The sequence below is a fragment of the Pezoporus wallicus genome, unplaced genomic scaffold, assembly GCF_028554395.1.
Source record: "Pezoporus wallicus isolate ANWC-B61680 ecotype Strahan unplaced genomic scaffold, APGP_CSIRO_Pwel_v1 contig_5418, whole genome shotgun sequence".
Classification (NCBI taxonomy): domain Eukaryota; kingdom Metazoa; phylum Chordata; class Aves; order Psittaciformes; family Psittacidae; genus Pezoporus; species Pezoporus wallicus.
The window spans coordinates 2,321,895-2,347,538 of NW_026640709.1; the positions used below are offsets into that span (position 1 = coordinate 2,321,895).

Sequence of the window (25,644 nt, forward strand, 5' to 3'; positions counted from 1 at the left end):
TGAATGTTCCCTGAAATCCTGGGTTTGTTTTGTAGCTTACAACCAGCAGCAAAGCAGTGGAGAAAAGGGGAGAAAGTGATACATGTCTTCTTCCTCACCCGCTGAGATGGGACTTTCATTCTACAGAGAACGGGACTTCCCCAACTTGCCCTTTGAATACCTGGCAGTTTTCACTAGAGATTTTATGCAAGTCACTCAGACTGTGAGCACTTTGGGAAGGGAATCATTGTTTTATACACGTGTGCCTAACTCCTACTGTAACCCAGACCCACTGCACCAAAACACCACACTGCACCATATGCAGCACAACAGCTCTCCCTTCAGCAATGGCTGTTTCTTCTCATGTCACTGTGATATAAGAGCTGTCCTGTCTTGAACAGCAAAAAGGTTCACCTTCCAAATTCAGTCACGCCATGGCTACCCCTGCTCTGGCATTAGTGCCACGGCTCATAATGGGGCAGGGGCAGGTGGTCCCTGTGTTAGTGAAATTGCTATCCTGCTTAGCAAAAACCATCCCGGGTGACAGCCACCTGCACAACAGGGGTAGTGAAGAATGGCAACTGGTGACAGAAGTAACTAATGGGGAGTAGAGAGATGAGAGAGGGGGGAATAGGAGAGAAAAAGCTGAAGGGAAAAAAGGAATCAAAACACTTCCCAAAAAATGTATGTGGGAAAACAGAAAAAGAAAAGGAAAAATAATTCTTGGGAGAATGAGCACCTTTGTTAGCCAGGGCAGGGTTGCCTCTTTGGTTCTCTGAATCCACACTGTCTAACCAGAGCACCCATGAGTGCAAGACCTATCCCAGGGTGCATTCTCCTGCCATGCTGTAGTCCTGGTTCCCAGAAGGATCACACTATAGATCCCCAAGCAGTGAGAATTTGGAGAACCAGTTTTAAAGTCCTATCCTCCACAGAGCATGGAATCCCTTATTTACAGAGCCACTGAAATACTGGCTTTCTCCAGACTCTTGTGTTCAAACAATCCAAAGGCCACCCCAACATTTGCCATCTGACAAATCATGTAATCTGATTTAAACCCAGAATTTCAATTTGTATGCCTCTGAAAGGCATGAAGTGCTACCCTTGTCACCACACCCAATGGAAAAGCACTCTACTCATGGGGAGGGGTGAGTCCCTTGTGCAGCACTCCACCATGGCATGCACCGAGAGTCTGACTGTCATTTTGGCACTGGCCTCATGCAGAACTGCTAATCTCTTTCAGATTGAAGAGACTGTTTGCTGCCAACACTTCTCTGCCAAAAGATAACTTTATAATACTGATAATCAGGTGCCCTGTGATGATAAAATGCCTGTTGCTTGCCCCTGTATGAAGTTTCTTGCTGACAAGCTGCTTATTATGGCAAACCATTTGTGTTATGGAAAAAGTGGAGTCTTTTACTGAAAAGCAGAAAAAAAGTCTTATCTTAGCCTAGAATGGGAGAAAGTGCAATCAATTAATTTGTTTCTGAGTCTGACCTCTAGACATAATAGATTTTATAGCACAGCTATATATTGTAATTACAGGATACAGCAAGCCTATACTGTAGCTTGTAGTTGAGTGTGTAATGAGGAGTGAAAGACTGACGTTCAGTGTGGTCAGATGACTAATACACTGGTAACAACTAAACTGGTCGAGCAAGAGTATCAGGCACCTGAGATAGCATGGATGTCTTGTTGAATAATGATGTTGTTGCCTATGTTGATTATCTTCCTCTAAATTGGGATTTAACTTGTCCTAACAGCACTGAGTGCAACACAAGATTGAGACCCTGCTGTTCTATGTGTAGCTGGTCTTACGCCACTGTTCATCTGTGCACTCTCTATCCTCCCTCAAGAGCACTATGAGATTTTCACAGACTGCACATGGTATATATATATGTATATAAACACATATGACAGATGATAGATGCCTTCTGAAACTTGCGTTAGTGATGCTTTTCAATCTTGCCTGGGAAAACAAAGAAATTATGAAGGTGAGAGAATATCATAACTTGATTGCAAAATAATGTAAGGTAAAACCTTCAGCATAGGTGAAGCCAGTTTAATCTCAGGATTTGTGGGAACATTTTTTGGGTCTTGAACATATCCTTTTTGTGATGTTCTTCATAAAGACCTACAGCATTCTTGTTTCAATGGAGTCCAATGGAGCTATAGCTCTCGGCTGTGTTCAAATGATGATGAAACACCGTTAGGTCATTATAAGGTTGAAGCATGATAAATGCCCTCCATTACTATGTCTCACTGATGGAGCTCTGTGCAAAACTGTGTGCTTTGCAGTTTAAGTTCTGGAAATCTTCCTGCTTTTTACTGGCACTATAACCCAATCACAACTTGTCTGGAAAAAAAAAACAAAACCAAAAAAATCAAAACCAACAGGTGCGATTCTTAGGTGAATTTTCCCTCAAAATGAAACAAACCAATCAAAAACCAGAAACAAAAAAACCCCAAACCAACCAAACAACAACAACCAAACAAAACAACAAACACCCACCCCACCCCCCCCAAAAAAAACCACCCAAACCCACAAACCCCAAATAAGTTTACAAAATAAATCATTCATCATTCAGTGTGGAGGTTTCTGGCACAGCATTCTGTAAACCTAGTGCAATACCTGCATGCCATATCTTCAAGTAATGCCACTCCCAAACTTTAAAAGGTGTAGGACTCAATTGTCACAGGTTTTTAAGGCTACAGACAATAACAAAGGGATACCTGCATTGCTTCTGAGAATTTCTTTGGCAGTGTTATGTTTAAGGCTCTGTGAGCTTGATTGGAAATGGCTGGGTTACCTGCTACTGCAAGTACGGGTGACTCACCTGGGATTTCTATAGCCTGAGCACTAACAAAGAGTCTGTGACTTCCAATCTGCCTGGGGCTCCTGTCTGCTGTCTGCTTCTCTGTGTGCCTTTGAAGACAACACATATTCAGAAACAGAGAGGGAGGCTGAAATAAAGAGACAGGGATAGCAACAAACTCAGATTACAGTTTGTGTACTTGTGTTTCCTGTTTCTGAGTGTCTCCAGTCCCAGCTACAATGCTTGGTTTAATCTACTTTACAGAGCTACCCACTGCAACCCTTAATCTCAGAAGATGCTTTTGAAAAAACAAGGCCAGTAAGTGAGGCAGGATTTGGATATGGCTGGGAATCATGACAGCTGAACTCTGGCATTGTAGCAAGCAATGTTGCCCGAGTATGTAGGCAGTAGGAGGACAGTAGGAGAGTAAGAGCACTGTGTGAGCTGATAAAAGTGGATTAAAGATTTGGCATGGAGCATACCATTAGAGAAGGATGTTTTTCAGAAAGGCAGAGAGAGGAGTCTCTGCCAGTTCTGTCCCTGCCCTAATGAACTGACCACTGCTGGAAATGCTTGTCTCAGGGTGGTGCTGAAAACCACCTACTAGGACACAAGAGATGCTTTAGGTGTCGTAAGAAGGCATGAGTGACTCTTCCTGACACTGATGCTGCAGAAGCACTGCACGTGGATCTCATATTCTCTCTCACAGGAGGCAGGAAGAAAAATAGAAACTAGGAATACTCACCCTGTTGTTTCAGACTTGCTGCCAAGGGGTCCAAGCTGTTTATATGGCAGAGGTACCTTCGAGCCCTTGTTACATCAGCCTCAAGTGTCTCTGCCTCCTCTCTTCCATTGTTGTCCATGAACCAGAGCGGGCCTGTAAGATTGAGGGTGGCTGGGGCAGAGCGGGGAGGGAGGCGGACAGCTCATGTAGAAAACAGTTTTGCAATGCTTAGATCCTGCAGTTTTTGCTTTCCCCCTATTGTTAAGTGGCATTGAGCACCAGCAAAACAGGAAACTGCTTCCTCCAGCCGCTGACCCAGAAATCCCATGGCAGCTGCTGGCTGTAGAGTGGCCTCCCCACACCACCCTGTTCCTAGAAAGTGTCTGGACATTTGGAGGAGCATTAGGAAAGAACAAGAAATACCAGGAAAGCTTGAATAAGCAAGTATGCTTAGCGGCTCCTACAAGAAGGGAGCCATACTGGAAATACCTGGTGGTAACTGTCAAAACTGTCCTGTTTTTCCTAAATTAGGGTTTGCGGAAGTGAGAGCAATAACATCTAAGCCAATCTGTCACCTCACTCATCTGGTAGTGACAACAACAAACTTGTCCCTTTGTTTTGCCGTGCAGCTCTTGTATCAGACATCCTCACTCAAGCTGTGAAGAAACTATTGTTTTACAGGCACTGCAGCTTGTGTTGTGATCCTTAAATTTCGGAAGTCCAGCCAGGCCTTGGCAGTCCTGGGTAGCCTCAGCAGAGTCAGGAAACAGTGCTAGTGAGGTGGTAGGTGACCCTTTTCTTCCTGACAGCAACACCCCACGGTATCAAGAGAATATATGCTGCTTGGGTTTCTGTCATTCTGAGGAGACTGCAAATGGAGGATAGCAAAGACCTTGTGGCTCTTTTTCTAATTATACACCCACTGGTGTTCTCTGATATCAAGGGCAATGTTGTCCTCCCTGGTGACATTCTGCTGACCTAGAATTCCCACTGACTTGCTTTGGGTTTGATTTTTATTTTTATTTTTTTTTTTTAACATGGTGTGATATTCTTCATTCTGTCTCTTAAATACGTAACATAGAAAAAAACCCAAATCCTGTAACCTCACTGGGAACGTCTGGTGGAAATTTTTCACAACTGCATTTCTGTGTTTCTGAAAGTAGGACACATTGATGTGAAAGAAATGATGCTCAACCCAATCTCTGTCACCTCATTATTCTTGAGCTTCAACTTAATTACCTCCCTGATGCTTTGCACAGCTCGCAACCAGACATTTTGTGTCTGCTTAGAAATCTGCCATACAAAATGAAGTGGTAACTATATACCCTCTTCTTGCTGGAGAGATGAGCTTTGAGGTTTGGTAAATACAATTTCTAGAGTACCCAGAAGGTGCATTATGTTGTGTAGGCCTGATCCTGCACCACTGGAGTTCACAGATGCCTTACAAAGACCCACTGAAACCACACTGAAAGCTCGTATCACAAAATCGGTTTCAAGATGATAGCAAAGTTTTAACCCCGATGAATTTGTGGTTTATAGTTTACAGCTCCAAAGACAGTTATGTTAACAGCTCTCAAACTCTAACCTCCTGTATACCACTATGGCTGTATGGATGCCAGTGGGGTCACAAGGAAGAATAATTTGGTGGTTTATTTTCAGACAGTCCTTGAGTTTCTTATGTGGGAGTTCATACCCTGAAGTAGAGGGAACATGCCTGAATGCCTTGCAAAACTTACTCCTGGTTCAAAGACAACGATCAGCCATTTGAGTAGCCCTGTAACCCTAAAAAATATGTGAGGCAAAATTAGTTTCAGGAGTAATAAATAATATGAGGTACCAAGATACTATAATTTTGGACATGGAGAAGATACACAGTGGGAGTTCGGCCACAGCAGACATCCCTGGGTTGTAAGGATAGAGCACATTCTGATACATTTTGTTTGTTTCCATGTGAGTGTCTCATTTGTCTGGACTCAAACCCGATGCTATTGCTAGGTCACTTGTAAAGACTCATTCTGGCACACTCTCAGCCATGCAGTCTCTAGTTGGTGTATGTGTGTACACTGCAGTGTCTTTTCCCAGCAGTGGCAGCAGGAAGCTGCTGACCGAAAATAGGAGAGGCTGCTGGAGGAGAGTGGTGGTAAGGACAGGACAGGACAGGACAGCTCAGCTGTGTCACCTCAGAGGTGCAGTCCTTCAGAACAGGCTGTTCTTACACTTCCCTCTGCTCTGCGTGCAACTGAAAGTTATGGGGCAAGTGTACCTTCAAAACAGCGTGGATGCCCATACTGCGTATCTCTTTTCCTATCTGACTTTTACTGCAGTGTTTTGGATTGGTTTTGGAGGTTTGTGAGACTGTGGTTTGTTTGCCCTGTCTGTCAAAAGTAAACACATATGGTGACGTGTTGCTTCTTCTCCTTAGGCCCTTCCTCATACTCTGGGAGTCATCTGAATTGCCTCTTTAATTCACTGCCCCAGAAGTGTGTCACACACTACAGCATCATTCATGGATTCATTACATACATGTCACTGTGGGGATGCAGTGTGTCTGCTCCCCAGGGTGAGCTGTGCCACAGGGTTTCCCTAGAGAGCACAGACGACACCATCACTTGTACAGATGACCAACTCTGCATCTGTGCTTTCTATTGGCCTTTATTTTTTTTCCCCACTTTTTTTTTTTTATGGGAAGGGGACTTGTCACAAAACCATTTGAGCACGTGTGAGACACTTAACAGTATGGTAAATATACGTCCCCTATCTTCCTTGACAGAGAAGCTTTATAAAATCGGGATGGTACTTCAAAACCATGAAGCTCTTTTCCAACAAACAATCTTTTTGTGACTTGTGCCAGATAGGCTTTGGTTTGCGCTACAATAGTAATGTGGTGCTATTGCTGAAAGTCAAAAAACACAGCACTGCACCAGCTACTAAGAAGGAGAAAAAATGACTGCTACTGCTGAACCCAGGACAATCAGAGTTGAGCAAACATATCTATATCTATTTCCTTGTCTATCCCTCGCAAAATATAAATCACATTAACATTGCTGTTACACAACAAAAGTGCCTGTTGAACTCAAGGTTACACTTAACCTATCTTTGAGACTCATTTTGTGTAAATAAAACATAATACTGGATAAAAGAGGAAGAATGCACTAAGGTGAACAGAAATGTTTAGGAATGAACTAAGGGTACATAAACTGGTTCCTAAGACATGAAAGAACACCTATGATTTCTTGCGAAGAGCTTCTCTTTGGAAATCGGCCTTCTCACCAGGGGCTGAGCAGCTTTCTAGTGACACTTCCTCGTCTCAGAAAGATCTTTCTAAAATGCCTTATTTAGTTCTCCGTCTGAATCAATAAGATATTCAGAATCTCTCTCTTTTTCATGGCTCCTGGCTGACCAGGTAAGTAACACTGCTTTGTACCTCTGTATCTACCTTGTTCGACAGATCACTGATCACTGTCCCCTTGCACATCCTTTATTTCTTGTCCCAAGTGCCACTTACAAAGAAGGTTAAGACCTGATCTTGGGACTGACATTCACCTGTACCCATGTAACCTGCTAATTGCTTTGCTGGAAATCCACCTAACACTGTAAAAAAGAATAGTAACAAATGTTCATTGCTCTTGTTAAAACTTTTCTTCTTTACTTCGCTGGCACAGAGATTGGGGAGGATTTGGTAGCTATTCTGGGGTTAACAGTCTTTCTGCCCAAGCAGATGCTGTTAAATGTTGGCTCTTGAAGGCTTTCCCTTTGCTCATTAATCTCAGATCTGGTGAGGCCAGTAAAGCAGTGAGGTGTGCATCCCTGTTTTTACAGTGCTAATGACAGACTTGTAAAAGGGGGTTTGTGGGGGGAAGAGAGGGGAGAAGGGCTGATACTGGGGTTTTGCTGTAACACTGACTCTTTTTCCTGTGCATAGCTATACTTTGACGTGGTATGCTTGAACTTACAGATCAAAGAGACTAACCAGAATGATCCACTTGTGAATTGTTGGCCATTATCTGTTATTAACTCATCTTGAGCACTGTGGTGAGCAAACTGTAATTTGCAGTATATTATAACATTTCTGCTCACTGTGGTGTGCAGCAGCTGAATGTGTGTGCCTGTGGTAGTCCATAATGAGAAGTAATCTTTTTTTAGCTAATTCAAATAGATGCTTGCCAATCTCTATTAAGGTTGATTAAGAATTTAACTGACTTCTAATAATTTTGTTTTTCTCCTTCCTGCCCCTCCTACACCACATTTAGGAGAGGAGAAGGTTTCACCTTCTCTGTTTCTCTTCAGTACATGCTTGCTTCCAGGAAAACTTGGAAGCACAGCAACAACCTCCTCCAGTTCTCTGCCAGATTTCCTTCAGGATTTAATGATTCAGGTGGCTTCATTTGCTAAATTTTTGCCAAAAAAAAAGTAGTTCTCTACTGACACCGTATAATAAAGTTGAGCAAACAGGAGGGCTGGTGGGAGACTTACTTTTATTGCCTGGCTTCAGTCACATGACAGATCGGGTTACAAAATACTTATACCCCTGCCAAATCTCAGGATCCACCAATTCCTCCTGCTACTGTTTTAATCCAACCTGTCTTTTCTTTTCTTTTTTTTTGTATTCCTAGAGGGCAGGAGGTGAGGGGGAAGGCATTAGACTGGGGCAGGGGATAGAGTGACAAGCAAGTACATCATGATTGGGAGTATCCCTTTAGTTCCTTCAGTGTTAGTTCAGCACTTTTTCACCAGCTGAATAGCTTATTCCTTCTGAGTGTTGGCAGCCTTTGGCAAAAGTAAAGCAATGTCAGCATTCCCCTGTTCCATCTATTTTTTGGAAAATGAATCATTAAAAATATTCCATTTTCACCTTGTTTGCAAGTTGTGGTGAAGGCTTCTCCCTCAGTTAAATTGTGACATTCTGGCTTGAAAAGCAACTTCAAGATCAGGAAGATAAGCTAACACACACATTAAAAAAAAAAAAATCCTCCTTCTTCCTTGTGGAAAGAAATTCAGGAATTCAGTTGAGCCATTTCTTTTATTAGCAGTGAGAAACATATATTTTCAGAATAATTGCTGATAACATATTTGTAAAATGTAAACTTCATGCAACTCTCTGGAGTTCTTCACAGTAGTTTTCCTTTTGTCTCCCAGCATGCAGCAGATCCAGAAGCTTTGGTGTTACAGGGTCCTGCAAAAGATCTACCTACTCATGTAGGTAGATGCCCGCTATCTTCGTACAGTCTCCGATGCCATAGCTGCACTGCTACTGCTAGGTTAAGGTGGGCACAACTATGTCCACAGCGTACCAAAGGCATGCCTCAGCAGCAGAAGTACCTCCTAAGAGTGGGCTGAGATTTTTGTGCAAAAGGTGAAACTCCATCCCACAGGCACTGATGCTTTTTGTTGTGTACAAGGTACAGAGAATAACTACACATCTTTCTCCACCTTCAAGAAAGAGGAGCTGTTGTGGTACAGGGAAGTTATGAGATAGGTTCAAGGCAACACAAGACTCCTTGGGTGAATTCAAGGGTCAGAATTCAGATGAGAGCTGTAGTCCCTGTGTTTCAGCTACAAGACCACCTATCTTCCCTGCCTTCTTGTGTCTGTGACCATCATAGTTTCCAAGGGGGAGCATGTTGCAATTGTTTTTCTAGTTCTGCTCTTCTTTCACAGGTTGCCTATAAAGATCTGCAATGCTGTTGCACTGAACTCATTCAGAGCTCTCCTGAACACACAGCCCTGCTCTGATTTCTGACAAAACAACTCTAGGAGTTTTTTATGACTGCTCCTGCAAACGGGCAGTGTTAGAGGAAGCACATATCAGCAGTGACTCCTTGCATCTTGTGGACACTCACTGTAAGCTGTTCAGAGCAGGGACCGCCACTTTCAACTTCACAAAGCTTTTGGCCTGTCAGTGCTTCGGACCACAGCACTAAGGAGCACTTAGAAAGCCCGTTTTCAGAAGACTGAAACAACACATATTCCTTGCTTCAGTTTTTATGGGATTTTTAATGCTACAAGAAACAATGAATTTTATTCTTAAGTTTTCCCTCCTCAACTGCAAGTAATTCAAGTGCAAAAATATCAGGAGGAGAATATCATCCACAGTGAGGGAAAGGCAGCGGTGGATCTCTACACTTCCGACGACTCCAACATAAAAGAGTTAATTTAATAAACGGATAGATTTTGATAAACCGTGGCCGTGTTGTGATGACCTGCTCCATGGGTATTTGTTTCCTTGTACTTTAGGCAATTTCGTTTCTGTGTGTGCAATCACAGCACCCTCTACTGCCTCTTGTTTAGCTTGCAGAAGGGCACCAAATGATTGTAAACTGAAAAGGACTTTTAGAGTGGCCAGACTGATTATGAGGGATTGTTTTATAAGTGAAACAACACCCCACCATGAGAAAGGTAACGCAGGAAGGTATTTCAGTTCTGTCTAGAATGCAGTCGCGAGCTCTTGAATGAACAGTACGAGTTAATTCCTCAGGGGCTCAGGCACTTATCAGCCTGTGAGCAGTTTTCCCCTTTTATCTGTATGTAAGTTCCACTTCTGTTGGCTCCATGGAGATAAAATAAATGAGCGTTCCTACTGAGAAACTGGTTTTCCTAACTCAAATGCTGCTTCCCTGTGTTCCCAGATCAACTAACCTGGGCCTGACAGAAAACCTCCCCCCTTCCACAACCTGCCCCTCACGAGTTTCGAGTATTGCAGATGTGAAATGACTCCTTCCCCGCGCCCAGGTGCCGGTTTGCTCTTAGCGGTTCCTTGTACAAATCCAGGGGTGTTCATCACCCCCGAGCCCTCAGCCGGCCACCAGGCCAGGACTCTTTACACCAGCCACCTCAGCACTGCGCCGGCAGCCAGAACTGCCTTACCACCTCCCTCCCCTCGCCTCGCCTCGCCCAGCCGCAGGCCACGGCCACGGCCACGGCCACGGCCACGGCCACCGCCACCACCCGCGGGCGCACCCGGCCTACGCTCCGAGCCCCGAGCTCAAGCCTGCCGGGGAGCGCTCCACCTAACGGGAGGGGGGGGGTGCTGAGCGCTCGGTGCCACTCCCCACGGCTGAGAGCGCAGGAGCCGTTTGCCCGCGGAACATGTAACGAGAGAACGGTGCTTGCTATGGGCGGTAACCGCCCGATCACCAGAGCACAGCCCCGCAACCACTCCCCCGCCTGACCGGCTCCTCCTGCGGGAGAGCACGGCGAGCTGACGCGAGGCGAGGCGCGCATACGTCAGCACGCCGGGCTGACGTGGCGCTCCTCTCCGCGTGCGCGGCCCCGCCTCCTGCCGTGGCTGCGCGTGCGCAGGCGGGTGAGTGCGCGCGAGTGCGGGGTGCTTCCGGGCGGTGTTGGCGGAGGATGGTGCTGCTGGAGAGCGAGCAGGTGGGGTGGCCTCGGCCTCGCACCCGCACCCGCTGCGGGGCGACCGAGGGACGGAGGGAGGGAAGGAGGGAAGGAAGGAGGGGGCCTCCGCAGAGAGGCTCCTCAGAGCCCCGGGGTGTGCCGGGCCCGCGCAGCGCCGCGCCCTCGCCCGCCCCGGCGGCATGGAACCGGCGGTGGGGTTTAGGCGTCGTTGTACCTGGTACCTAGGGAGGGGGTGGTGGGGACGGAAGCCCTGGGCCCGCGGTAGGTGGGGGGGGTTAGAGGTTGCTTTCCGGGGTGAGAACCTAGGGCTGTGCTGTCCCTGGCTGAAGTCGTGGGGAAGGAGAAGCGGGAGTTCTCCCTCCCTCGGTGCTTGTTTCGGGGAGGCTGGAAGGGCCCGGCCTGTGCGAACGGCGCCGGCGGAGAGGGGCAGCGGCTGCTCCACGGGGGTGAGGGAGGAGGAGTGAAGGCCCGTGTGGTGGACTCCCGCCAAGGATGCGGTCTGTCTCTTGCAGTTCTTGACGGAGCTGACCAGGCTCTTCCAGAAGTGCAGGACATCGGGGAGTGTTTTCATAACGCTGAAGAAATGTAAGTTCCGGGTCCGTTACTGGGTTGAAGAGGTGTGCCTCTAAATCAAACCTGGTGTGGTTAGCATATTTTAAAAGCTACAGCTGTAATTCAGAGTATCTCGATACAAGAGGAGTCCTATGGACAAATCAATCATCCTAGCTGCAGTACTGATAATCTTGAAGTTAGACTGTGTTTCAAACTGCAGGAAATACTGGGGCTTTCTAATTATTAGTAATAATTGGAAATTAACTTTAGACTTCTATGAAGGCAGAATATAGCGTTGCCTTTGTGTGTACATGTTTCTCTGGTTTCTGGCTGGCTGGCACTGCTTGAGAAATCGAGTGTCTAGGCTGTGGTTTGGCATGCATTTAAAACATACTGCTGCTGAAGCAGGGGCTTTGAGCAGCCTGGTCTAATGGAAAGTGTGCCTGCACATGGCTGGGGGGTTGGAACTGGGTAAGCTATAAAAGGTCCCTTCCAACCCAAACCATTCTGTGATTCATTCTGTGAATGATTTACACTTTTTTTTCTTGGCAGATATAGTTTATTGAACAGATCCTTCTGGGGTTAGAGGAAGGGTTCTGTGAACAAATTTGTGCAGTGTCAGTTCAGATGGCCTTAGATTTTAAGGTGTTGTACAGATCTCAGCAGCAGTTTTTAACGTCTCACGTCAGGAGGCATGTAGTGATTTTAGTGAAATAAGAATAAACATTCTCTGCCTTTCAATACAGATGATGGCCGAACAAAACCAGTACCACGCAAAGGCCATGTAGAAAGTTTTGAACCAGCAGACAATAAATGTCTTCTAAGAGCAACTGATGGAAAGAAGAAAATTAGCACAGTGGTAAGTGACAGTTTTGGGTTAGAAAGATCAGTAGCCCTACCTGTCCTTTATGTAATGCCCTGTGTAAGTGAAATTTGTCTTTACATGAATTTCATGAGAACTACCTTCTTAATTCCAGAGAAACCATATGGTAGCTAAACACATTGCTGATGTTGGGATGCTGAAGTGTTGCGCTTACCTGAAGTCTTAGTGCTTACGCTCAGCATTACAGATGGGACAGTAGTTTATACGTTTGTTCTGTATGTGGGACTTTGCTTCAGAATGGTACTGCAGGACAGTGAAAAGGGACTCTGTTTTCAGCAACCTTGGCTGTTGTGTTTTGAGTTGGTGAATCCGTTTGGAGGGAACAGGGGAACTGCTTCTAGAGACATGGGCAGAAGGATGCAGGGCAGTTATGGAGTCTGCAGTATGTAGACAGATGCTTGGCGCAAGGAGAAGAAAGGTCCTGCACACCTACACTCAAGCCTCAGATGACAAAGCGGTAGTTTACTGTAGACCTCAGTGAAATTACTGAAGCTTCTTACAATCCATGAAAGAAATGAATGTTACCAGACTGAACCATTAGGAAAAGGATTCTTGTTTCTTGGCAAGAAATACGGGCATGGGTAGACTCTTTTAAGCCTTAATCTTGCTTACCATGCATTTTATTTTTTCATAGAGCTGTTTGTATTTAACTTTAGCGGACTTTAGCTCTCCTCTGTGATGTAACTCAGGAAAAATGTTACTTTGAGAAATCTTGAGAGGATCTGGGCAATAACGTATCTTTATGGCCCTATGAGTAAATAAATCCTTCCTTAGAATATTTCTTCATGTACTTTCCATTTGAAAACACATGGATTTGGGACGAATGGCCTCCCGAGGAATTTTATTAATGGAGTAAGGGGTGTTTTCAGTTTCCTAAATTGGTGAAGTCCTAGGGCATTTTAATAGAGCCTACTTACCACTGAATGCGGTGCATTGATCTAATTGCTGCTAGGCTAGTCACTTGGTGAGTGAACGTGTACTGATATTTGGTTTGTAATAGAAGTCAGTGGTTTTGTGGCTGACCTCCACCCTTATTTTGTAGGTGAGCTCCAAGGAAGTAAATAAATTCCAGATGGTAAGTTTTGTATGCCTTATATCTTCCTTTCCTGTAGCTACTGGGGAGTGGTCAGTAGGCAGCACTGGCCAGCTGTGAAGGGGTTGGCTCAGTGCAGAGCTGCCATGCAGATTAACCTCAGACTACCCATCTAGCTGCATTTGTTACAAAAATAAAAATCCCATTGCGTTTCATCTGACTTTCTGCATTGATTTAGAAATAGTTTTCCCAGTGTGGGGTGTAAAAGCAAGATTTCTGTCAGACAATGCAGATATGTGTCCCCATTAGCAATATGTACAATGTTATTTCTAGTATATTGTCACTTGTTCTTTTAATGGTTCTACTTCTTATTTCAGGCGTATTCAAATTTGCTGAGAGCTAACATGGATGGGTTGAAGAAAAAAGACAAGAAAAGCAAAAACAAGAAGAGTAAAGCAACGCAGTGATGAAAGAATGTCCTACCATCACTGTAACAGACTTGACCCTTGCTCAAAGCAAAGTCCATTTCTTTTTGAGTTACCACTTGTCTTTGGCTTTCCTTCCAGCAGGATACTGGGATGTGTTCATTACTTTTGTTTAAACTGAAAGAGCAGAAAGTACTTTCTGTGGATTGCTGTATGGCAGGAGTATCTACAAGGTTATACTGAAATAGCTCATCTGCCAACTAGCTTTGTACTTATACTGCTGTTTGTTTTGTATTTTACAAGTGGGCAGTGTAAAACCTGTTTAGGGGTAACACGGGATGAAGAGAAATGTACCAGGAGCCAAAGTAAGACTGGAGCAGGTATCTCAGTTACAGAGGCCCAGGTTTATAGATAAGCCTCAGTACTAGGGAAAGTGGGTGCCAATATATTACCAGGAACAGCAACTTTCCTGTTTCTGTCTTATTTTGAGGGACATGATACCCCTAAGGCAACCAGCATGGTGCTTGAGCTCTTGCAGAGCCAGGCAGCTGTGCCTTTGCTCTGTGCTGATCCAGCTGTGCTCACCCTGGCTCGGGGAGGGCAGGATTATGCATCATGTTCACTTCCGACATGGCTTAAAAATGCTCATGTCATCTATACTTTTTTATAGCTTCATTCTGCTGTATATTTGGGGATCTAAATTTCCCCACACTTCACATCTTACAAAGTAGCTCCTTTCTATGAGCAGATGTAAAAGGTGAATACTTAATTGTTCCTATTAAACACAATGAGAAATGGATGTGGTTGTAATGACTGATGTGACTTGTCTTGATGAATTGCTAGGGATGGTACAATTATCTTTGCCTTTAGTACTGACTCTCCTGATGCTACTTCATGTATTGCTGCTACAACTTTTAACAGTCCTCAGAAGTTCTTGGGTTTGTCTTTGTAGTTATCTCTTTACATATTTTAATTTTGTCATCTTCAAGAAGAGAGCAGGAAACCTAAGTAGGTAGTTCTTAATGCAGTGAGCTTGCAGTGGTAAAGGAAATCATTTGAGTTAAAGAAAGAAACAGCAGTAAGCTGTTTAAACAAGGTACCAGGTGGGGAGGGAGGGGAAACACCAGTGTATTTGCAGAAATCTCTAACTTCTGCATATTCACTCTGTAAGTATTTTGTGAAATACAATGCATAGGTAACTATGGCTGCTGTAACTCATCTTTGTATTTGTTCTGCTTCATTGTTTGTGATGGAGTTGTGATACAGTTCAGCTTCAGGAAGATAATTTTAAGATTCCCATCATCACTGTGACCTTCAAACTTAATCTGATGACCCATGTGAAGAAAGGTAGTTCAGAACTTTAGTTATGCCTCTAGCAGGTGCAGGCTTTTTCTTCTCTTAAAAGGCCTAGGTTTAGGTCCATTAGGTCTGAAACAAGCTTTTGCTGTATCGGTTCTTATTTCACCTCCCTGAAAGCAGCTGCCTGATTTGAATGCAAAAGTATAGGCAGGACAAGTGTAAGCAGCCAGGCTTGTACCAACTCAAAAAGCCCACACCACAAAACTTGCAGTATACTTCTCGAGAAGGCCCAGTAGCCAAAACCTTTTATTACATAAAACCCCTTATTCAAAAAAGTTCAGAACAGTTTCTTAGAAGATAACGCATCCTCTCTGATCCTTGAACTGAATTTCAGTGCTGTTGTTGCATGTTGACAGCCAGTCTGAAACTATTAAAAATTTTACATTCACAGCTCATAATTTCTTTTGTGGCATAAGGGATGAGAATGACATGGTAATACATGTCTGTGGCTGTAGTCAGACTTGCTCCTTAATTGCCTATAAAACTTTTATTTCCACTATGTGACATAAATTTACAAGTTTATATTACACATGAAATTCAATCGGGACACATAAAAAGGCAGTAGTTGCCTGTCATAAATTATTGCAGCTTTTTGAAACTTCTTTTGACAAAACGCTGTTGTTTGTTAGTAAAAGCATCCCACAAATGATGCTTTAAGCACTAAAACAAAACCTTGTATTCATCTCGGTAGCTGTACAGGATAAGTGCAGGAACCCTGCAGAGGGAAGGAAAAGAGAAAAGTTTTAAACTTTGGAACTGCAGCTTCAAAAGCTACAATACCTATGGCAAAGCTCAGCAATAAGCTAACAGCAAAGATGCAGTAGAAAAGAAGTTCTAGTTCCTTTGGATATGGCTGCAATTTTCCCCTTCATTCTCTTTCCATTTAGCCTGCTCAGTTTTCATTCAGTGATCTGAAGGGCGACAGCTATGCGGTACTCTGTGCAGGCATCAGATGGGAAAGCAAGACTTTGTCAGGGATTGTGTTACATTCATACCCAGTAAAATTCCCCAAATTATAGAATGCTATTTGGATGTAATAACTGGGTTCTGTTGCTCACAGCCTTTGAAGCCACAGGAAGAAAAAAAAACGAAGTTTCACATGATAATTAGTTGCCTTGGTAAACATAAGCAATTTTGGGGCATCTTGAAGAAAAAGGAATCAAAATCTGGTTTTGGTCTCATTTAAAAGTTAAGTAGTATCTTCAAGCTGAACATAGGTTTAAGAAAATGTATTGCAAATGAAGCCCATAACAGGACATAAATACCCCGGTCTCAGTGAACTGTACCAGTACCTGCCAACAGATGCAGATTTGAGGCTTAAAACAAGATGTGGTCAGACTCTTTTCAGCCTTGCCAGAATCCAACAAGAAGACTACAAGTTGAACATGAATGGTTTTATGCTTAGAAAACAGAAATGGGCTTTACTGCAGGTGTTGGGAGGGCATGCATCGTGTTTGCTTAAAGTCTGTCAGCTATGCCAGACTCCCACAGTATTCCTTCAAAGCAGGAGGAACTAAATGAATTTTGAAAGGCAAGCCGAGTCCCTCCCATGAGAAAAGAGGGTTCTTCTGCAGTATATTAAATACATATATTTATATAGTATATATAAAGAGGTATACTTCCGCAGAACAACAGTATACCTGACTGTATGCAATTGTTTGCTCTTCCGTTTTATGAACAAAGCAGCAAGTGAGGTAACAGTGGGAACACATTTTAGAATTTCTTGAAAAGGCTAATAAAAAAAATTTACACGTCCAAGAATTTCCATTTGACCACAAGTGGGGATTAGATGGCCAGTAAAATTTTCCCATACTCAAGGAACTATACATGTTTTGGAAATATTTCTTTCTTCCTCAGGGAGTGGGAAAGGGGAGGACAAACTAAGAGCAGCTTATTTAAGTAAAGTTTGAAGGCAGAAAAAATTGAGGTATTTTATGTACATGTAAGAGCTTAACAAGTTTACCTCTTCTCCACTTTGATACTATAAATTTCATCACAAACTGCTTGTAAGTATGAACATCTCTGTTTTGGCCATCGTGACATCAGCTGTCTCACAGTAACATCAAAGGCTTGTCTGTCTCCATCAAACTAAAAATAAAATTGACAAGGATCTGTGATACAGTCTTATATTCTCTTGTGAAGGAAACACTTCTCCCAATAGGATTCAGTCTTCTGAACACATGTAATGTCAACACTCCTTAATTAAACATGTTTCAAACAAAATTCATATAAAGAACATGTGCATCTTGAGTTTTTTAAATGTACTAAGAAAGTGGTCACTAATTTCTCAGCACAGGTAGTTTAGCAATAGAAAGGTGTAAGCAATGAAAAGGGCTCCCTCAGTTTCACAATGCTGGATAGAATGTGAGAACTGTGGTGTAAGGGTGGTCAAAAGTGAATGATGCAAGCTGTTCACGTGCCTGGTTTTGGTAAGGAAAAGGTGATAAACTATCTCCATGATTTGGATAGACTGGATAAACTAAGTATTTTGAAAATATTTTCAAACCTTGCACTGGGATCTGATGATCAGACAAACACTCCTTCAGAGGAGCAGATGAAAGGTATGAAAGCACTTCCAGGTAGGATGCCATTCTTTTGTTTTGTGGGGGCTGGGGAGGCATCCATCTCACTCTAGACCTTCTGACTTTAAAGCTACTGTTGTCATTAGAGGAAAGAAAAGAGCTTTGTCCTTGGTGGCTTTTTTTCACCTCAGCAAGCAGTTTCTGAGTTGTTCGAAGGTGTCAGTATAATGTTGATACATCAAGTTTTTATCTTGGCTTCATTAAAAGATATTTCAGCCACTGCACTCTAAGCAACTGCCTCAGTATTTTGGGTCCTCCTTTATTAACAGGTTCAAGAGACATCTATGTTGATACTGCTATTAATGCTTATTGTCTTCTGAAAACGAGCAGTAAGGATTCATTTCAGTTAACTGTTCTTGGGGAAAAAAAACCAACAACAACAAACCCCCCAAAAAACCCCCAAAACAGAGCTTCGGCTTAGGGCTTCCTAATGCTGTCGTGTAACTTGACAAAAGCATTTTTCTAGCCTGAGACAAGCTCCTTGGGTAAAAACAGTTCTAACAAGTTTTAAAACCTAATTCAAACTCCTTGAGGAGAAAAACTTATAGGAGAATTTTACAGTCCTCTTCATTATGAACAGAATTTATCATCTATTGTTCCATTAGAGTTTTAACGACAATGTTTAATTGCTTACCTCTAATGATAAGAAGTGTATCATAGTTGCTTTTGGCAGGTCTACCTGTAAAAATATGAAGAAATCAATACAGTTGCTCTGTTACCAGTTTGCTAACTAGATTTCAGCTATACTGAAAGGAGTCAGACTTCTGGTTCCCAAAGAAGCACTCATGCTGGTAGAACTGGGAATTTACCAAGGTTTTAAGCATTTAAATAAGTTCTTCATGATGGATTCCATTATGGAAAGGATCCAGACAGCAACTGCATCATCTAATTCAATTAAGAAATTAAAATGAATTCAAGCTTCTGCCAAATACTTACTGCTAAAATCTCAATCTCACTTGTTTTCTGTTGCAGGCTAGAAATGAACGTCTGAAGTCTTGTTTGCACCTGACAACAAAAGATGGGCAAAAGTAAAATACACTGCTTCTGTGACACAGGTAGGGAACACTTATTTTAACAGAAGAGGCTGCTTCTAACACAAGATATAGAACTACATCATATTTAAGCTAAAATTCACATTTAATATCATTTTCAGTAACAGTTCCACCATAATCCTTGATGAGTAGACAGGAAGGAGACTGGGGCTGAGCCACTCCTTCAGCAGTAGTAAACACTTGATAATACTGGTACTAGATCCTTGGTAATACTGTACCAAAGCAGACAGTACTGCATGTTACAATGTGTATTCTCATGTGTGTAGTAAAAACTTCCCTTCTGTTTCTGCCTGTTAAATAACTTTTCAGAGGAACATGAGAACCTGTGACTGGATACAGTGAATCGTATCTAGTTGAAGGATAACTCATTTGAAAGCCAAACCAAGGTACCAGTCATGCCTTGCAACACTTTTTTTCCAGAGCAAGCAATACTGCAAAGGTAGTGCTTTACAGATGTAGCTGCAGCCTTGCACTATATTGTCTTTGTACCTTGGAAAGATGCTTTTGTGTATTAAAACCCTGAAAACATAAGTCTGTTTAGCTCAAAGCTCAGAGTAACATCCACTTCTTTATTTGGGTTCCAAGTACTGTTTATAAGGGAGGATTTTCTGTTGCACACCCACATTTGGGCTGAAAGGGTGGTAAGATTACAGTTATGTTTTACCATGTACTCTAAATATCTTGAAGCCAATAGCCATGAATGACTAACTCTTGACATTTGTTTCTAGTATCATTTAATCTTTTCTACGTTATTATAATATTACATTTTAGGTAGGGCTGTTTGCTTAAATCTACTATTTTTTTAGACCGTTAGTTTGAGACAGCATAATGAAATACATAAGTATCTGTTACATACATATTACAAATTAACAGCATGTCGAACTTGTACCTTTAACATGTTCCAGCAATTACTAAAAAAATTCCAGAAAAATAGTTCCTACTAAAAATAAAATTTCTAATACGTATGTACAATGATGGCTGAGCAACCATGTCACAGCTAATCCCCAAGACCCAAAATGTTATAAAAAGGTGGTCTTTGCTTTTGTATTGTTCATAGTCTATTTTATAGAATCATAGAATCACAGAATAGTTAGGGCTGGAAAGGACCTTAAGATCATCTAGTCCCAACCCCCCTGCAGGGACACCTCACACTAAACCATGCCACCCAAGGCTCTGTCCAACCTGGCCTTGAACACCACCAGGGATGGAGCATTCACACTTTCCTGGGCAACCCATTCCAGTGCCTCACCACCCTTACAGTAAAGAACTTCCTCCTTTATATTTATGAATAATAAACAGGATGTATATCTGTAAGGTACGTGATAGTGAAAATATGAATTTTACCATTCCTTAACTTTTAAGGATCACCTCTTCATACTTATTTAATGTATGTGTACCTGAATTTCTTGACGACGCCTGGCACTGGCAGATAATTTTTCAGGAGCTATAACACTAACATTAGGCACCGCAAGAGTTCCATGTGATTCAAATACACCTAAAATGCAAACATATATTTTTAGATTACATTCCTTTACACGAGAAATAGCAAGAAACAGAAAATTCACTAATATTAATAAACTAAGATCTGCATAGTAAAGGGTTCAAAAAGCTGCTAAAAACCCCCAAAGCAAGTCAGGTAGATAGGATAGTGAAACACGTGCATGTGCATTCTCAGATGCTCACTTATGACTTTGAAGGACTGGTTGGTAAGACCAAGAAATATGATATTTTGTATCAGTGTTCCCTGATACTAATAAATGGTTCCAAATGGCTTGCAGAATTTTACACAGGAATGTAGCATGCCTAATACCAAACCAAGAAAAGCTATTACAAGAATGAGGCAACTGTTTAATGCTTAGTCCCAAAGCAGAGTCAATAACAAAACAAAAAAACAAAACCCAGCCCCCAGTTCACCCAAATAACAAGAATAAAAATTTGAAATGGCTTATTTCAAAATCTAAGTTGCCACTTATGGTAATCACACACACACGCACACACACATATACACACACAAAAGAAGAATAAAGTTAAGCATGGCCACTTCTTTCTCTCCCTGTTACGCAAGGGAGGGGGGGAGGTTGTTTCTTTGAAAGTAACCACCACCACACACTGTATCAGTACTTCATAAAATAATTATCAAAAATGTCAAACTTTATCCACACAATGAATGCTTGATATTATTCTTTATATACAAATTTATAATATCAGACTAAGGAGTGCAAATCTGTAGCTAGAAATGTAAAGGCATTTTCATTTGAAGAAAAAAATCTTAGTAGAACAGTAGGTCAATGTACATGGGTCTCAGCACTGTAACAATCACGGGTCATGTCATTTTTCATCAAGATGATGTTTAATTTCCCCTCAGCTAGGACATGTTCATCGGTTTTGGCTTTTCACCCCTCCTAAATCACTACATCAATGAGTGCTTATGTGGGGAATGTTCTGTATATTGCTCTGAGCACTTTGTTTAGAGAAAATTTCACATTTAGATCACTTGGAACAACATTTGAGACTAGGAGGAAGTGGCACTGCTGGGAAACATTTTCATGCTCTGACTATGGTAATACTTTTGAATTTTATGTTCTAGCAGTATTTTCTTGTAAAACAATTTTTAATCAGAAACAGTTTGTATGTTCTTAGAAACTAAGTACCTGAGATATTAGTAAATGATCCCTTCTGATTTGGTACTGAAAGATTATCTGAGGTTTCTCTAAAAATAAACAAACAACAGCAGTTAGGGAAACAGATTTACAATAACGAAGAAATACTGTAATAAATTGTTTCACATTATTTTACAAACATACTTATTTAAATCTAACAAATAATAATAATTAAAAAAATCTATGGATATGGCCCATATTCTCCAGAATAAATTCTATTCTGGAACAGACAGGAAATAGTAAAAAAATCACGTTGCAAAATCTGATCTAGAAGCAATCTTTTTGATTCCTACGGATGCAAAGAATGTGTTCCCATCATGCAGGAGTGATTTAGATCCTAATAAGAGAATATACTTTAAGAATATTTCCTCTAAATTACTAATTTAATCTACAACTCCTTACAGGTTTCTATGAGATAATATTAAACGTATTGAACTAATATTTATGTTTAAGATCACACATATTCAAAGAAGCTTTCAATGGTTTGGATCTTTACTTTGCACATTCAGGATTCATTAACAAAGAAATTTACCAGTGCTATTAGAATCACAGTTATTGCATTTCTCTGTTTAGTATTATCAAACATGGTATTTTCTATATTCTGTTCTCACGATCTAGAAATAAGGTAAATTTTAGATAGAATTATTTTCTTTCACAGCTTCTAACAGATCTTGTAGATCTGTCACAAAACACATGAGACTTGGGTAAGTTGTTAAGTTAAATGGCAAGACTGGCTGAAGCCAGAAAAATGAGAATGAAGCTGTGGGTAGGAGGGGTAGGAGGAGACGTCAACCACCTGCAGAAACTACTGCTCAAGCTGGGCATTTCCCAGCTTAACAATTTCCTCTATTGTTAAGTCTGTTCAGAAATACTACGAGTGTCAAATGTGTTAAGCTTTTGAATTCTAGTTTGTGTGACTAACCATGTCTGTTCCTGCTGCCAGTATACACACACACATAGATTTACACACACATAAATATATATAGATGTAAATATATATAGATGTGTGTAGAATTATATTATTTACAAAAGATGTGTGAATAACAGCTATACTGCTTATGCACACAGGTGTGAGTGTAGCCTCTCCTGTGATTTCTGTACTAACTTCTGTTGGTGACAATAAATAGCAATGTCAACAAAGATAGGATGATGGGGTGTTGCTGTGTACCCCGAGTCTTTGCTAGGTGTTATTTTCATTTACACCCGCTAGGGTGTACAAGTATCCTACACCTTCATTTTTACCGTATCAACACTGCCTCAGAATGAAAGGGATTTGCTGCTGTAAGTCTTTGATTACACAGTATATGTAATGCGACTTCTGGTCAGTAACGGGTACTTGCTGGCAGTCCTGCATACAGACAGTGCTGGTGTTCTGGTAGCATTTGAGCTGGATAACTGCATGGCCTTTTAATTTGTGAAGCACTAGGGATGTCTGAATGTAACAGCAGCTACAGAAATCAGTCTCTTTAATCTCAATAGAATTCTATAACCAAGCCTTGGCTGTCTTTTCTCCTCAAAAGAAATTCAGCAAAGCTCTTACTCTTTACTAAATAAAATCAAGATTTAACTGAGCACATCTTAAAATTATTTTGCTAAAACACACATTCACTTCTGATTTTGACTATTCACATTGACATTTTATGTTACTTACCTACTACATCTTTCATCACAGTTTTTAGTTTTCAGTTTCTGCATCAGGTGATCTAGTAAGTCAGATTCTAAAATCCTTTTCTCCGTCTGTCTGTCTTTCTCAAAGGATTTCACCTATGATGTAGTTCAGTGAGTCTTAAGATTTTTGATTCTTAAAATAGTATATGAATAAACTTATCAAATTTAGTCAAAACCAAACTGGAATATTCACTCATTAAGGTGAAGCATTCAAAGGTATGAAGCTAACATCATGACCAATCAATCACTGCCAATTAAATCTCTGATTACTTTTTTTCCCCAACCAATTTACTCTGCATTCCCAAAGCTTAAAAGAGTTTGGTTACTTGTATTTAGTAGGTAATAATTTTTTAACAGAATGGTTCATGGGTGCAAATACCACATAAGTAATATCATATTTGTTTTGTTTTGTTTTTTAGTTAAGGAATTATATTCGAATAAGGCCTGCCTTTCAGTTTGCATGAGTTACAGACTCAAACATTCAAAACTTTGAGTATCTGCTCCATCTTATTCAGTAACAACACCATTTGCCTCCTTAGCACGTTCTTTGTTGGTTTTGCTTCAATAAAGCTGTATTCAGAGAACTGCTCTGTCATAGTCTCATGGAAAACATTGATATATTGCATCCTCATCATCAAAATCTACTTGTTTATGCAGTTATTGCACAGTTATAATGACAATGCCAGTAGTAAGTGGAAAATATTTTTGTAATGCCCACTGACCAGGTAACATGGCCATCCAGATGCTGTAAAATGGTTACTATTTTTCAGTCAAAGAAGGAATTTTTATTCCAAAACTAATGATCTTTTTTCTAATGATCCAGAATCAACAATATTTTAAAACTTTTAACTTCTGGAAAGATTCCAAATCCAGAGGCTGCAGAGCACAGAAAGTGGTAATTCACCTTGTGACACAGTCCAGACTTTCCATCTTAACCTCAGCTTACAGATACGAGGAATGTGGTTCACTCTACCAGCCTGAACTACATGGATTGATTTAGATTTATGTTTCAGCTGTCTTTGTATTTATAGTTAGTAATTTTATATTTTCAGGTTGGATATAAGGCAGAAGTTCTTCCCTGTGAGGGTGGTGAGGCACTGGAACAAGTTGCCAAAGCAGTGGTAAATGCTCCATCCCTGGCAGTGTTCAAGGCTTGGGCAACATGGTCTAGGGTGAGGCCCCCTGCTCTTGGCAGAGGGGCTGGAACTAGATTATCTTGAGGTCCTTTCCAACCCTAACTATTCTATCATTCTGTATTTGTTTTGTATCTCGGAAAGCTGGAACTGGAAACATCACTGAGTCATCTCATTATTTTTGTAGTTTCAAAGAAATCAGAAACAACAGAAACCTTTTTCCACATAAAGACACCAATGACTCAAAGTCAGCATGTTTGCATTTCTTTGGACTTTCCTAGAGGAAAGGGGGTCTGTAAATAACAGTGTTATGGAGGGATAAAAAGCTTCAGAAAAACATTCCACTACTTATCAAGTGAAACTGTATTTATTGAATTTCATCTACTTGGATACTTTAGTGAAAATAATAATGATCCTGAAAAAAGAAATGCAGAACAGATTACAAGTCTGTAACACCATCAAGCATCCTCTGGTCCCACACTCACCTTCACATGACTTCCTTCTTTATCTGACACAAGGGCCACATACATAATCCCAGAGCACCTGCAATATTCTTGCAGTTCTTCTTGTGACTGAAATGGGAACAGGGGAAGGGGAATGGGACCAAAATTCGACAGATTATGGAATTATTACTTAAGCAATAAACTTAAGTCTTCTGTCCTTCATTAAAACGACTTTATATGCAGCAGCTACACTGATTATGTAAGCATCTAAGAGAAGAAAGCTTTATTAACAAGTCCAAGAGCTGAAACTTCATTATGCATGTATTTATACACCTAATGCTCCTTGAAAGTTGAAATCTGTTTAAGTCTACACTAGACAAAGAGAATGTCTAAGCCTTGCAGTCCTAATTCCCACATGGAAGGGCTAGCTGGATCTAGAAGCAAAGATTTTACAGATAACTGTAAAAAACATGCAACGCAACATCAATCCAACAGCCACCACCCCACTCTCTGCAACTTTCAGTAATATGTCAGTCCTGCATGACTGGTACTGTGTCATGAAAGCTGACTCTAGCCATCATCCTGAGGCTGCCTTACATCACTATCAGTGATGAGAATGATGTAAGTCAGCTTTACTGGAGGGCTTGCTATGCTGACTTAGGAGTGGGCTGTAAGACAGCATTAGACAGAGACAAGAACTACTCAAAATCTTCATTACTTTAAAGAACTGCAAGAAGAAGACAGCCCAGGGTGATCATAGAAAAAGCATTATGATCTGGATTTTTTTAGTTTTGAGGGACTGAAGCCATTGGAAATGTTGAAAAGATTACAAAGAAATCAGGCAATTAAGGGAGTGAGCTCAAAACTGTCTGCTCTGCAGCACATGAATCAGAATGGACAACTGCACAGCACTTCTTCTGTTAGTCACCAACTGACATAATTAAAGGTGACCCAGACTCATAATCCTCAGGTAACTGCC

General features: G+C 41.5%; 2 protein-coding genes across 3 annotated transcripts in view; one reads left to right on the forward strand and one right to left on the reverse strand.

Moving 5' to 3' along the window:
* The first annotated feature begins 10,748 nt into the window (after window positions 1-10,748).
* SRP14 (signal recognition particle 14) lies at window positions 10,749-14,567 on the forward strand. The gene is made up of 5 exons (XM_057420213.1): window positions 10,749-10,893; window positions 11,388-11,460; window positions 12,174-12,286; window positions 13,353-13,385; window positions 13,721-14,567. Exons 1-5 carry the CDS (start codon window positions 10,870-10,872, stop codon window positions 13,808-13,810), a joined length of 333 nt encoding a protein of 110 aa, XP_057276196.1. The 5' UTR covers window positions 10,749-10,869; the 3' UTR covers window positions 13,811-14,567.
* A 776-nt stretch (window positions 14,568-15,343) lies between these two features.
* Window positions 15,344-25,644, reverse strand: part of EIF2AK4 (eukaryotic translation initiation factor 2 alpha kinase 4) — a 38,196-nt gene continuing 27,895 nt past the window's right edge. The window contains exons 32-39 of one of the 2 annotated variants that reach the window (XM_057420211.1): window positions 24,708-24,794; window positions 23,073-23,185; window positions 21,413-21,471; window positions 20,159-20,256; window positions 18,646-18,714; window positions 18,344-18,388; window positions 17,091-17,215; window positions 15,344-15,842 (exon numbers count right to left, since the gene is read on the reverse strand). In XM_057420211.1, the coding sequence (XP_057276194.1) occupies window positions 15,788-15,842; window positions 17,091-17,215; window positions 18,344-18,388; window positions 18,646-18,714; window positions 20,159-20,256; window positions 21,413-21,471; window positions 23,073-23,185; window positions 24,708-24,794 (651 nt within the window). In that variant the 3' untranslated portion in view covers window positions 15,344-15,787. Of the gene's footprint in view, window positions 15,843-17,090; window positions 17,216-18,343; window positions 18,389-18,645; window positions 18,715-20,158; window positions 20,257-21,412; window positions 21,472-23,072; window positions 23,186-24,707; window positions 24,795-25,644 lie in introns of those variants that run through there. The other variant, XR_008973606.1, reaches the window with a different exon arrangement.